Raw genomic sequence first — 13,323 nt, forward strand, 5'->3', positions numbered from 1 at the left:
AAAAAAAAAAGTTGCTTTTTTGCTTGAAGGTGGCCATTTCGGATCCCGACAGGACTACATTTTTTTTTTATTGTTCGGCTGGGTGCTTTAATTTTTTTTTAATCAAAGTCGCTTTGGGACTGCTTGCGTTGAACGTTTTGCTTTGTCTTCTTTTTTCATGTCACCTGCTATAAAGAGAAAGTTTAAGCCTTCGTCTCGGGAGTATAACGCCAAGGTACCTTTTGTTCTTTTAAATATCCATCAAACTCACGAATCGTGCATATTGACAGTCCTCGATTCTCTTTTGTTTTCTGTTCCGGAAATAGATCGCCAAATTGGCCAAACAGAAAAAGGCCAAGAAACATGTGGTCGAGGAAAAGGAAGCTGAAATTGAAGACGATGCTGAAGATTTGATGGAAGCTGCTGCGACGGGCAAATACGATTCTGACGAGAATGACGATGTGGAATGGGAATCGCAAGACGATGAAGACAACGAGGACGACGATCAAGACAACAATGATGCCACTGGCAAATCGAAATCGGGTGGAAAGAAGAAGAAGATCGAAGTGGCCGCCGGTGAATTGGAAGGACTTCGTGAAACCGCCGAATTATACAAATCTAATATTTTCAAGCTCGAGGTAAGTAAAGATCGGATCGGGATCGAGGCCGCGTAGCTGTAGCCGCATTTTTTTTATTGACTGCCTTGTGTTATAGTTGGATGAATTGCTTGGTGAAGTGGCAGTGAAATATGATAAACACAAGGCTTTGGAAAAGGCCCTCCATCATTTAAAGGCCATTTTTGATAAGATCCCTTCAAGCCAGGAGACCTTGGTAAGTGCCTGTTCAGTTGGAATCGTGTTTCTTCCGTGGGATGAGAAAGATCTCATGGAAATGTTGAATATAATATAGCTCCACAACTTCAAATCAGAAATGGAAAAGAAGCACAATATCATCACGCCTTTCCCGCATCCACAACCTCCTACCGATGCCAACTACAAGTTCAAATTTGAAAAACCCGCAGGTGTTCATGTCGTAGGAAGCTATGCTTTAAAATCAGTGGCGAAGACAAAGGGACCTTTTACGGTGGATCTGGCAGTGGAGATGCCAGCGGTAAGTTCCCTTCTTTTTTTTTTGCAGACAACGAATGCATCACTCATTCTATTTCTTTTTTGTATCCGCAGAGTATTTTCCAAGAAAAAGATCACATCAACTACCGTTACTTTTACAAGCGTGCATGCTATCTTGCAACACTTGCCAACGCTATTCATAATGCAAAAAAGGGCTTCCAGTTGGAATTCTCTACCGTCAATGACGACAGCCGAAAGCCTGTGCTTATTGTAAAGGCCTCTGGGGGTAAATGCCAACAATTGTTTGATTGAACTGAATGGCAACGATATTCATTTTTTTTTTTTTTTTTCGTCTCGTAGATAAATCCGAGCTTGATTTCTCAAAAACCAAGTGTGTGATTCGTATTATTCCATGCTTGGCGGCGGTTCCCTTCCCTGTCCAGCGTCTTGCACCGGGTCGCAACAATGTTCGTGCCAAAGATGAATCGGAAACTTTGCGACCCACGCCTCAGTACAATGCGTCTCTCCTTGCTGATACATCCTACACATCCAACCTGGCATTTCTTTATCAACACAGCAAGGCCTGTCCAGCTTTCAAAGATGCGCTTGTATTGGCCAAAATCTGGTTACATCAACGTGGTTTAGCTTCCGTCGAGTCCACACACTCTGGCTTCAATCTTTTCCTGTTTGCTATGGTCATGGGCTATTTGTTGCAAAGTGGTATTGGCGCGGAAGGCAAGAAGCTGTCGGCCGTGCACAGCTCGTATCAACTCTTGAGAGGAACTCTGGATTTCCTTGCATTCCACGATTTCGTCAACGAACCTGTTTTCATTGGTCGCTCCGATAACGAAGAGGTGATGTATCATTGATTTGTTAGTCATTTTCGGATGGATGGGAGTTTATTGACAGAAAAGGCTTTTTTCTTTTTAGTTTTCCCAAGAAGCGTTCAAAAAGCATTACGATGTCGTGATTGTGGATCCTTCAGGCACTGTCAATCTCGCTGCTCTCATGTCCTCCTCTGGCTTGGCTCAATTGCAACACGAAGCCCGTCTGGCCATGAATTATTTCAATGACTCGGTAGATCGATTCGATGCCCTCTTTTTGAAAAATGTCAATGATGTCTATTTGAGATTTGACAATGTATTCACGTAAGTGACCTACCTCAACGGTGTTGTATAACCAAGAGGGACATTTTTCTCACGCTCATTTAACAATTGGTAGTCTTCCAATCGGGGAAAAGCCTATCCAGCAATACGACAGCATGGCACGAGCCGATTGCCCTGATTATACTGCGTTCTTTGCCCGATCATTGGCCAACTTGTTGAAGCAAGGTCTGACGAACCGTGTCGATCTGATTGCCGTGCAATACAGTGGGCAACCCGCTTGGTCGCTTGGCGATGAGATGCCAATGCATGCCGTCGATCAGAAGATGACTGTGGGTTTGGTATTAAATCCTGATCACGCTCCTCGATTGGTTGATCAAGGTCCCGATGCTCAAGATAAAGAGGCTGGCGATAAATTCCGAAAATTCTGGGGCAGTAAATCGGAATTGCGTCGATTCAAAGATGGCAGCATTCTTGAAAGTGTGGTGTGGGAAACTCAGGGCTACGAAAATCGAACGCTCATTGTCCAAAAGATTATTACATACCTGTTAAAGTTCCACTTTGACATACATGAAGCCGTTCACTACTATGCCGGTCAATTCTACTCTTACCTCAACTTTTCCAAATTATTGCCTGACACCCTTTTCAGCTCGAATCTCAAAATCACGGGTTTCCAGACCGTCATGAATGCCTATGGACAATTTGCCAAACATTTGCGCGCCGTGGATACTGCTTTACCTTTACTGATCAGCAACGTTTATCCGGCTTCTCCCAGCCTGCGATACACGTCGGCACTTTTACCGCACCCGGTCGACACCGCCAACATCACAGCTTATCCCACGACCATGCGTTACTTTGATGCCATTGACGTGATTGTGCAGTTGGAACGATCCAGCAAATGGCCGGATGATCTGGTGGCCATGCAAAAGGTCAAGCATGCCTTCCTTCTCAAGATAGCTTCCGAATTAAAGGCGAACCAGGGCGTGTCATCGGTTGTGGTGGATGATGTCCGTGAAAAGAACGAACTGGCCATCCGTGGTTATCTGGATGTCTACTATTACGGCTACGTGTTCCGCTGCCACATTTACTTGGAACAAGAAGGTGACATCTTGAAGAATTTGATCAACAGCACCAAGGAAACCGAGACAAAGAAACTGTTGGCTGCCAATGCGTTGGAAAAGTATGAATATCAATTCCGTCGTCGACAAATGCACACGTTTTACATTCAAGCCATCTGTGCCCGTTATCCGGCCTTTTCAGCCACGGTGCGTCTTGCCAAGCGATGGTTTGGATCCCATCTGTTATCGTCGCACGTGTCTGAAGAATTCATTGAACTGATTTGCGCCTACGTCTTCTTGGAGTCTCATCCCTGGGTGTCTTGCGCAAGCGCGTTTGCTGGATTTAACCGTGTGCTTCACTTATTGGCCACATGGGATTGGAAAACCACACCGTTGATGGTCGATATTGAAGGCGAGATGACGGCCAAAGACCGTGATACCATTATGAAGAACTTTGCCGTGCATCGTGGCCAGAACCCGAAAATGACCATGGGTGCCATGGTGATTGCCACTGCCAAGGATTTGGATGGTCAACAGTGGTCGAAATACAAACCTTCCATGCCGATTGCAGCACGTATTCAAGCCCTTGCCAAGGCGTCTTGCAGTGTCTTGAACGAAGCAGTGGTATCAGGCGCGGAAAAGGATTTCAAGGTATGGGTTTATTTGATCATCCTGTCGATGGTGAAGATGTGACTCTGAGATGTTTATTGTTTCGAAATTTCGAATAGCGTATCTTTGTCACACCTATGCAGGACTACAGTGCAGTGATTCATCTGAAACCCGAGCATTGCACGCGTTATTACCAAAACTTACACCCTCAATCGAAATATCTGTCAACGACCGGTTCTAAAATGTCCGAGTTGGGAGACAAAGCGTATGCCCAATTCGATCCCGTGTCGGAGTTTGTCAAGGAGCTCGAGGTAAAGGGAAACACCCTCGTGTGGCATGATAAAAAAATCACGAGTCTCACTATTTCGTCCTTTTTTTTGTTTGATTCCCTTTTTTCAACCAGTTGCTCTATGGTGATATCATGATGGTTTTCTATAACAAGTATGGTGGTCATACCATTGCCATTGTGTGGGAGCCAGCAGCGACTTTGGCCAGACCATGGCGAGTTATTTCGGATTTCAATACGGTGCCTGTCGATATGCGTACAACCGGTGTTTTGGTAAGCATTATTTTCGCAACCAATAGGTGTTGCATTATGATGCGTTGATGTGTGTGTGTGTGTGTGCGTACATTTCGCTAACGATTTTGTCTTTTTGACAGAAACCCGCTAAAGGCGCAACAGAGGTCTCCAAACTGGCCGTGCCCAACTTTGCTGCTATTCTGTCCGAAATTGAACGACTCGGCGACGGCTTGGTAGACAGCATTACAACTGCATAAAAATACACATCCATTTTGCTTTAGACACTCATTCATTAACAGACAAAAACATTTTCAATCAATCTTTTCGATTTCATTTTTGATTATACTCGTGCATTTTTGTTCCAACTATTTTTCTTTTACTGTGTGTTTATGTTTCTACGAGATGGGATGTTGCGTCGGCCAAAAAACGTTGACATGTATCATCCACGTCTTGTTTTTTCCCCTTGTTACGCGGAGTTGAAAATGTGAGCCGATGCAACCAATCATGAATGTAAGGTTTAGAGCTTGAACGAAGCGGGGATCCAGTGTGTCTTGAAAGCGAGCTGTGGGTGCTTGGAGTCTCCCTAACTTTTTTTTCTTTTCTTTCCGCCATCTCTTTTCTTTTTCTGGATGTTTATGAATATCGGCCATGGACTACTTTTCCAAGTTTAAGAAACGTATTGTTCCTCCCAAGGTTCAACCGACGAGTGCCATGCAGCTCGCCAAGTTCCATAAGTGCTGGGATTATGTTCATGTAAGCCGTTGGTCTCAGCGGGTGTTGAGTGGTGCCTGAAGACCCGATTCGGGGGCAAAAAAAAAAGGCGGCCCAGATGCTGTGCTTATGAATGACCATTTTTTTGATGAACTTGGAAGTAATGGCGTATGTTGTTTGAACTTAGAATATATTTGTGGGCGATGATCGCAAGACGAATATGCACGTGGAACAAACCGAGATTCCTGACAAACTTCGACAGATGGTGGATATGCTGGTGGATGAGGAAGCTCGGCAAGAGGATAACACCACGGGTGTGTGTATGGAATACTTTTTGAAAAATGGCGTGTTGCAGTATCTTGTCAATGTGTCTGAAAAAGCCGACTATCCCGTCGGCATTCGAGGCGAGTCCATTCGAACCATTGCCAGTATGGTGGATTTATTGGATGATCGATTTCTCGTGCATAATGCGGTTCACAAACCGACCGTGAAATTATTGCGATTTTGTGTCCTGGACGAACGACAGAGCGAACTGTACCATGAGGATCTCGTCGATCTCATGTATATCATTTGCTCAAAGATTCACGGATTCCCCGCCTTGCTCAATGTCTTTTTTCACGATAAACAGTGGTTGACCACGCCTCAAAAACCGCATCGTATATCCCAATTACATCCACAACAACAGCAGCCACCACCGCCCCAAACACAGCAACCACCCTCTACAGAAACCTCGGTACTCGAATCGGAAACCACGAATGAACGAAAAAAGCCTGAATACGAGTTTTTGCTCTTCACTTACCTTTTACGATTTGTGCATCGTGAGGGACGTTCGGGCGACTTTGCAAGAACCGGATTGCTATTTTTGATGGAGATGGCCACCAATCAACTGGGCGATTTCATCTTGGAATCCGATTTTGCCACCATCATGGCCGCCGGCCTCGGCGCCTTGTACTCGCAGCTGCCTCGAAAATTAGTGATCAAAGACGAAGGCGAACTCAGTGCAAGTTCGGCCGCCTATTTGTTGGGCCAAGATCTAGATCAGCGCACCATGCCATCAGGGATGGGCGTCGAAGTATCCAGTTCGCCGGAATTTCGATATCAACTCGATTCATTTCTAAAACTGTTGGAGTTTTGCCAGGATGTCCTCATTCGGTGTCCAAATGTGAATATTTCGGTGGCGTTGCTGCAGAACATTCGCACGATTTTCCTTTCCAATATTTTGTACCCTTCCATTCTCGAATGCTCGGATATTGACGGATCGTCTGTCGCGGTCATTAGTTACATTGATCTCATTTTACAAACTTTGCAGCAGGATGAATTGTCGGACGTCGTGGTGGGCTTTTTAATGGATGAAGATAGTCCTGCTGCTAGTGCATCGACAGCTCCCGAAGACGCGACAATGGAAGCGAATATATTTGCCGGCGTGGAATTAGATCGATTCAAAAGCTCACCTTATTTTACCGCCGCCGAACGATTTACACTGCGCGACTTGATTTTTAGCCGGCTGAAATCCAGCTCTCAGCCCACCGTCATTGCCACCCTCAAACTTTTAAAAACATTGATTAGCAAACACTATCGGTACTCGTTAAAGTTGCTTTCGGTCGAGTTCCAGGAAGAACCATTGGTTCCCTTGGTCAAGAAGTCAGGCACGATTATTTCCCACCATATTCGCGAAATCGAGCTCTACTTTTCTCTAATATCGGCCATCGACCAGGTGCATGCGGATGACATCCTAGCCACGGGCTATGAAGCGTACCTACGGGATATGGAAGCCTTGATTGACAGCGAGTGGGGTTATCCACCGACCCTTCACACCGAAGGATTGCGTTCAGGGACCCGACGACAGCATGCGCCGAAAAGCGAACGACGCCGAAGCTTCAAGTACGGTCGACGATTGGATGAACACAAGGGCAGGATCCCTTCGCACATACAGAGCAAACCGCGCACGGAGCAAACGTATAAACACTATATCAAACCGACCGATCCTCTACTTCAGATCTTGCTCGGTCTATTGAGCCATTTCTTCGCGCAATCATCCGAGCTCAACCTTGCTTTGACGTCGGTGATCTCTTCGCTGGCGCTGTGCCCTTATCGCAGCTTGGAAGGCTGGATCACGTTTCGCGAAAGCGATCGAACGAATCCCGACGATATACTGGTTCTGGACAGCGAGTCGGGTAATCCAATACAACAATTACAGATTGGTCGCGAAAACGAGATCCGCAGCCAGGATATTTATGCCCATTTTGATACCAGCCAAGTAGATGAAGACGACGACGACGACGACCGGTCCATTGACTATGGCGTGGAAAGGAACTCGGCCCATATGACGGTGCCCACCCAGTTCAAATCGTTTCCCCCTTTCTTTACACTGTTTCGCACATTAACGCAGCAAATCGATTATTATCGTTCCGAAGTCGAAGGGTTTGATGCGTTATTGGAAGAACGATGGCAAGGCTTGATCTTTGGTGAACTTGAAACACCTCCCTCTTCTTTGACCACCCCTTCTCTTTCGACATCCACACGACGAGGATCACTTCATCCGGTGAAAAATGACCCCGTCATGAATGCAGCCGTGCAATCATCGAGTATGAGTCTATTTGGTGGTGGACAAAGCCGGCGACCGTCTATCCTTCGACCGTCTTCTTCTCCCTCAGTTCCTCCGTATCCGACCGTACCCAAACCGAACGGATTACCACCGAACCCGTCCAAATCCTTGTCATCGACCACGACGGCTGCCGCCATGGCTGCTGCCGGATCGGTGATGACTCCAGCAACGACACCGTTACCGAATACCAATCATATTGTGAATAATCCTCTCTCTCCCTTTGCCGTGCATGCACGCCGAACGCAGGACATCCGTATCCAGCCATTATTCCCTTCGAGTTTTGTCACTGATCCTGAAGAACCGATTCTGGATTTGGATGCGGAAGACGAAGATACCTTTGCACCGAAAGCTGCCAATCCTTCTCAAGCACGACGAATGGATAAGAGCACCGAGATTACCTTGTCCATGTTGCTCAACAACGTGGTCATCCTCGAAGAATGTATCAAAGAACTCGTGGCTATTATGCAGGTCCGCCGAAGTTTGGGAATCGATGAAATTCGCTATACGTAAAAAGTACCGCGATTTAGTTCTTCTCGTGCCATCTCAATAAACTCTTTAAAGGGAATATGACAAGTTCCTTGTACATCATTCTCCACATTTATTTTTTGTATGAGTACTGTAATACGTTCTATCGTGTACCATGAGAATAGAATGCTCATCCTAAAAGATTCCATTTGTTTGATGGTAAAAACTTTTTTTTCATCATTTGTGGATATTTTCTCTAGTGCAGGCATCAATGATGTTACGAGTGAAAATATCGTACCAGGAACGTTTTTCGGTAGAGTTCTATGGTACGAAAAAACATGACGACAATCATAGACACTTTTCCGGATTTCAAAACATTTTCGATGGTTACCTTTCATTTGATATTTTAGAATATTTTAGCACTGGTTATTGTACTACAGTATGCCTCGAGTAGCCACGCTTCCTCTACATCATAAGAAACTTGCTTGGATGATATGTTATGTCGAAACTATTCCAAAGTCCCCATGGTTTTGGCCATGTTTCAAAATATAATTAAGGGTCGAAGATCAAAAAATTCCCCGCACGGACACTGTATTCTACTTCGGACCTTTGCGCAGATCCAAAATCGAGGGTTTGCATTGTTGACGAGTTTAACACGATAAAAAAAAAAAAGCGAGAAACGTACTTGGTCTGATAGAAGGAGCACGTAGAAATTTGTAGAAACTCTGAGCTTTTGACTGTTGTTATTGTGTGGTGAGAGGACATGGCAAAATATAACTCCGAAGCGAGGGTCCCCCATTCAACGAATCACGTGGCTTTGTGCTGAGATGACTGTCGGATAGGACTGTTTATGTTGGGCCTTAAAATCGTGGCCAGAAAAAATTTTCCCTTTTCCCTTTAACTCCTTTGGTGCTCCGATAGTTTTCTTCACCACATTACGGTTTTTGCCCTATCAAGAGCTTCTGTTCTCGAAACCAAGTCTGTGTAAAAGGCGTTCCACTTTATTTTTATTCTACGGTTCGTTACCACTCCTCAGTTGTTTTTCACTGTACGATCATCTCCAACTTGCTTTTCTCTTCATTCGTTTGTTTTTTCTTTTTGTTTTTTTCTCAACTTTGTTTTTCTTGTCTAGTTTCATTGCGCTTTTGAATTGTGAAGATTGTCGTGCCTTGTTCCTTGTAATCAGTTTTTAGTACACCGAACTTCAGCACTTTTGGTTATTGTTGTCCTACGTGTTTCTTCGAGGTAAGTGGGTTTGATCATATTAAAGCTGAGCCTAAACTGGGATTGTGTGGCGGGAACCAAGTGCTCATCATAAAATTAATAGACTATGCAGTTTGTTCCCCCTTATTTCCCCGGTTACGTCGTGAACCCATCAGCACAGCAGTCCGGTACAGCTGCCACCATGCAGGCCCATCCAGGCCAACCCATGCCGGCTCCGGACATGGCCAACTCAGCATCAGCACGTCCCAAGAGACAACAGGTCAAAAATGCCTGCAGTAAGTGTTTCTCTCTTTAATTTTTCTGTCTATACGATTTGCGCAGGAGCGAAAAAAAAAAAGACTCACTCCTCGGAATTAGCCAACTGTCAAAAGGCTTGCAAAAAATGTGACGACGGTAGACCTTGTGCTCGCTGTGTCAAGCATGGTCTTGCCGATACTTGCGTAAGCTCGGTGCGTACTCCAAGAAAGAAGGGTATTAAACGAGGTCCCTATAAAAAGAGAAAGCAAGGTAAAAAACTGATTGTTCATGACCATGGACCGATGTTATTTTTTTGTCCTAGTCTATCGATGCACATGGGAGTAGTTCAAAAATGACTGATCTTCTTTGTTTAGGCGCTAATGAAAATGGTGGTGTGGCAACTGCTGCTGTGACTACCGGTGCTCCCGCTGCTCCTGGTATGGTTCAATGGCCCGAAGGTTATGGTCGTAATATGCCGCCTAGACCAATGAATTACCCCTATCCTACCTATGCGGGCGAACGGTATGATCCATTCCACGTCAATTATCAGAACGGCCAAATTCTTCCTCAAGCCTACATGGTGCCGGCCGCCATTCAGCAGATGTATCCGTCCAACAACCCGGTCTTGTCTTATCAAGCGGCCATGAACATGATGAATCCTCAACAAGGGCAGCCTCAAGCTCCCAATCTTCCTCATCCACAGCAACAACAGCAACAGCAGCAACAGCAGCAGCAACATCGTTCCGCTGAAGCTACACCCACCGGTAGTGCCACGCCTACCGAAAATCCTAAAACCACCGATTCAGACGATGAAGGTTCCAAATTGAATATCCTTTCGCAGTTGTGCAGTGATGTATTGAACCGTAACGACAATAATCAGTCGGGTCAAGGAAATCAAGCAGCCACACAACAACAACAGCAACCACAAGTATCCCTTCCACAACAACAGCCGCTGGCGCAACAAACTCAAACATCTCAGTCGCAACAGTCGCAGACATTACCACAGCAACAACAACCACAATCACAATCATCGCCAGCACCTGTCGTCAAGGCCGATGGCACTCAAAGCACTCCTCCTCCAAGCCATCCTCACACCCGCGAAGCATCTCATGACACGGATGGTTCGGCTAATAATTCGTTTTCATTCGATCAAGAGGCAGGTTTTGTGAATGATCGTGCAGATAATGGAAGCTCCAATTCAGTGTATGGCACACCGGGTTCTTCTCCAGATGCTTCTGGCGAGCGAGCTTCCACGGACTCCAACAAGCAAACGGAATAAAACTCCGATTTCCATTCTTATTAGTTGCAGTTTTTTCTTCTTTTTTTTGGACCTCATGAGGGTGCATTTAGATTTTAAGGTTTTCTTATATTGTACATACATTTTTCTTCGCATTATGAACTGCGTCTAAACATGTGTCAGTTACAATGTGCTTTGAACTTTTTGTCTTTGGAAATGTATTAACCTGATGATGAACAAGCCAGCGTGGTCAGTTGAATGAATTTATCCAACGTCATATCAACCAATGGATTCTCCATTGCAACAAAGTGCGACCATTGAATGAAAATACAAAAAATACCGATTCTGATTTCCGGTGCCTTTTGCTTTCAAGGGGCGAAGGTGGCTGCATAATGGGAACTTTTTTTTTTGAACACGGTTTTGCATGTCAGGTCGCCTATTCAAAAACAAAAAATTCCAACTCAAAAAGTATAATTTATTGCATGAAATCAAAGGTTCTTGCGGCCGCTCAACTTGAAACAAGTCATCATATGCCTGCACGCCCGAGCGCTCTCATTATCAGCAACATGACGAACGTCTATTGCGCATTGAATAACAAAGACTTCGTAACAGCCTGATTACCTTGTCGCCTATGTAGGCTTTGCATCACTTGAAGGTGGGCATGGTATGTCGCCAACAAATTGGACACTGAGTTCCCACGTCAAAGTAATAGTGGTTTATGTCGAATACGAGACAAAGACGTCGGTAGATATATTTATTTGATATCCAAAGAATATACTTTAGTTAAGCGGTTGATACGAGTATTCGGGTGGGCTTAATACGGCTATCAACGACAATAACACGGCAAGGAAAATACTGAGACACCAGCTGATGGTGCAAAGGATGAAAGAAACGTCATAGCGGGTACCCATATAGAACGTGGCACTGTGATTGAACAGGTAGGCCATAACACCCATCGAAAATGCTTGTGGAATAGCTACAAAAAGGAAGCAAAGAAAGGTGAATAAGCAATGATTTCCCGTGAGTACGACTCTCTTCCTATGCTTGAATGCAACCATACCATGTAAAGCAAAAAGTCTAAACATTGATATTGCATTAATAAACGATTCAGGTGCAAAAATAAACCAGGCAACTTACCCTGCGACGGTGACCCACGCCTTTGCTCGCTTTCGACGGCTACTGCACATGGTGCCAATCAAAGCCACAATCGCAAGAGCCCCCAGAATAGCCGAAACCAACATGCCTGCTGACGCCGCACGCCTACAAAGAACGAACGATGCATTACAAATTATGCATCGAAAAGAACAAACCCCACTACGTACCATAACTCGCAAAATCCGTCTGTGACAAAGTAGATCCGATGCGGTCAATATTGAGACATTAATAAGAGACGTCACCGATGCTTACCTTCACTGCAGTCTCCGTAGTCGTTGGACGGAAACACACGGCACTCACGAGTGAAACTAGTGATCCCTTTTTAGTGTTTGAAGGAATGGACGGGACTTGGTTGGTTTCTTTACCTTCGGCAGAGACGAAAGAGTCCATAGTTGGTTTCCATGTAAAATGGCACAGGAGTAACAAATGTAAGCCTGTTTGTTAGTGTAGGAAAGGTGATTAGAGGGGGAAAACGGGGAAGTTGTCATGGTGTGGGTTGATAATGTGGAATTACCATTTTGGAAGTGCTAGTGAAGTGATCGTGAGTGCATAATTGCAGATAAAGACGAAGAAAGTGATCACGTAAGTGAGCAACGAAACCGCCATGAAGAACAATAACAAAGAACAAACGAGGAAGGAGGCCGCTGCATGACCAGAAAAAAAAAGTAATGCCCCATTCCCCCCTCCCCGGGAGCAGCCTCTTTTCTACGGGTTCAACCAATCAGAGCTAAATTCCCCTTTTTAGGCGTTTTATCCGTACAGTTGTATGAAAAGCCTACAGAACTGAAATCGGGATCTCTATCTGTCTGGCCAGGACGCTTTGCGATACAACACAATAGAGGGCGGAGCATAATTTTATATTGTATTACAGTTCAGAAAGCGTTTATTATGAATCTTTGAGGATCATTGCCGACAGTTTATGCAGTGAATTTCGTATTGATCTTTTTACTTACGTACGACTCCATCCCAATCACAACAGTAGCCCACTGCCCCGCCTGAGGCTTTGCCATTGCCTACCAACTTTTTCTTTGTCGACAGGGCAACCGAATTCTTGCGTCTCAATGTCACTCCTCAAGACGACGCGAATTTGAAGTGTATAGTTTCAGTATAAGAAGCTGGCTTTCCTCTGGAACGGGAAGGTGAGATGACATTATCCTTTCGATTCATTTTGTTTAAACCTGAGCAGAATGAGCTTCAGTACTGGATCCACTTATTACTGGATGGTAATCTTGACATGGCGGGCGTTGCCGGGAACTCACAGTGAGGGAGAAAAAAAATTTATTGCCTTGTGGGCGGCGCTCAGCCCAAAGAGCTGACATTAAAGAACTACTTCAACTGTCATGTTCACCTAAA

The 13,323-nt window shown here is 45.0% G+C and overlaps 4 protein-coding genes across 4 annotated transcripts; 3 read left to right on the plus strand and 1 right to left on the minus strand.

The window, feature by feature from the left end:
• Positions 1–392: 392 nt before the first annotated feature.
• On the plus strand, positions 393–4,593 carry BYT42DRAFT_498341 (Nrap protein; the record flags this gene model as incomplete). The annotated part of the gene is made up of 10 exons (XM_051564557.1): positions 393–617; positions 694–810; positions 889–1,089; positions 1,161–1,332; positions 1,407–1,900; positions 1,977–2,194; positions 2,268–3,858; positions 3,936–4,127; positions 4,220–4,375; positions 4,477–4,593. The coding sequence occupies 10 exons, from the start codon at positions 393–395 to the stop codon at positions 4,591–4,593; spliced, it is 3,483 nt and encodes a 1,160-aa protein (XP_051422176.1).
• Positions 4,594–4,862: 269 nt separating this feature from the next.
• Positions 4,863–8,249, plus strand: BYT42DRAFT_573261 (Retinoic acid induced 16-like protein-domain-containing protein). The gene is made up of 3 exons (XM_051568704.1): positions 4,863–5,089; positions 5,235–5,780; positions 5,817–8,249. Exons 2-3 carry the CDS (start codon positions 5,268–5,270, stop codon positions 8,160–8,162), a joined length of 2,859 nt encoding a protein of 952 aa, XP_051422177.1. The 5' UTR covers positions 4,863–5,089; positions 5,235–5,267; the 3' UTR covers positions 8,163–8,249.
• Positions 8,250–9,027: 778 nt separating this feature from the next.
• Positions 9,028–11,131, plus strand: BYT42DRAFT_573267 (uncharacterized protein). The gene is made up of 5 exons (XM_051568705.1): positions 9,028–9,165; positions 9,250–9,362; positions 9,445–9,616; positions 9,699–9,848; positions 9,953–11,131. The coding sequence occupies exons 3-5, from the start codon at positions 9,448–9,450 to the stop codon at positions 10,855–10,857; spliced, it is 1,224 nt and encodes a 407-aa protein (XP_051422178.1). The 5' UTR covers positions 9,028–9,165; positions 9,250–9,362; positions 9,445–9,447; the 3' UTR covers positions 10,858–11,131.
• A 383-nt stretch (positions 11,132–11,514) lies between these two features.
• On the minus strand, positions 11,515–12,621 carry BYT42DRAFT_645723 (uncharacterized protein). Its single transcript, XM_051572663.1, has 7 exons — positions 12,485–12,621; positions 12,336–12,404; positions 12,223–12,278; positions 12,138–12,156; positions 11,953–12,075; positions 11,876–11,892; positions 11,515–11,791 (listed from the first exon to the last, which is right to left on the minus strand). Exons 1-7 carry the CDS (start codon positions 12,574–12,576, stop codon positions 11,595–11,597), a joined length of 573 nt encoding a protein of 190 aa, XP_051422179.1. The 5' UTR covers positions 12,577–12,621; the 3' UTR covers positions 11,515–11,594.
• Positions 12,622–13,323: the final 702 nt, after the last annotated feature.

Source organism: Radiomyces spectabilis, assembly GCF_025331425.1.
Source record: "Radiomyces spectabilis strain NRRL 2753 chromosome Unknown BYT42scaffold_8, whole genome shotgun sequence".
In the NCBI taxonomy this organism is placed as follows: domain Eukaryota; kingdom Fungi; phylum Mucoromycota; class Mucoromycetes; order Mucorales; family Radiomycetaceae; genus Radiomyces; species Radiomyces spectabilis.

Coding starts and splice junctions, on each gene's coding strand:
- BYT42DRAFT_573261 (XM_051568704.1), top strand. CDS start 5,268: ATGCACGTGGAACAAACCGAGATTCCTGACAAACTTCGACAGATGGTG. Junction 5,781..5,816: donor CACCCTCTACAGAAACCTCG/GTACTCGAATCG, acceptor GAACGAAAAAAG/CCTGAATACGAGTTTTTGCT.
- BYT42DRAFT_573267 (XM_051568705.1), top strand. CDS start 9,448: ATGCAGTTTGTTCCCCCTTATTTCCCCGGTTACGTCGTGAACCCATCA. Junction 9,617..9,698: donor ACAGGTCAAAAATGCCTGCA/GTAAGTGTTTCT, acceptor CCTCGGAATTAG/CCAACTGTCAAAAGGCTTGC. Junction 9,849..9,952: donor CTATAAAAAGAGAAAGCAAG/GTAAAAAACTGA, acceptor TTCTTTGTTTAG/GCGCTAATGAAAATGGTGGT.
- BYT42DRAFT_645723 (XM_051572663.1), bottom strand. CDS start 12,576: ATGGCGGTTTCGTTGCTCACTTACGTGATCACTTTCTTCGTCTTTATC. Junction 12,405..12,484: donor TCACTAGCACTTCCAAAATG/GTAATTCCACAT, acceptor ACTAACAAACAG/GCTTACATTTGTTACTCCTG. Junction 12,279..12,335: donor CTCTTTCGTCTCTGCCGAAG/GTAAAGAAACCA, acceptor AGGGATCACTAG/TTTCACTCGTGAGTGCCGTG.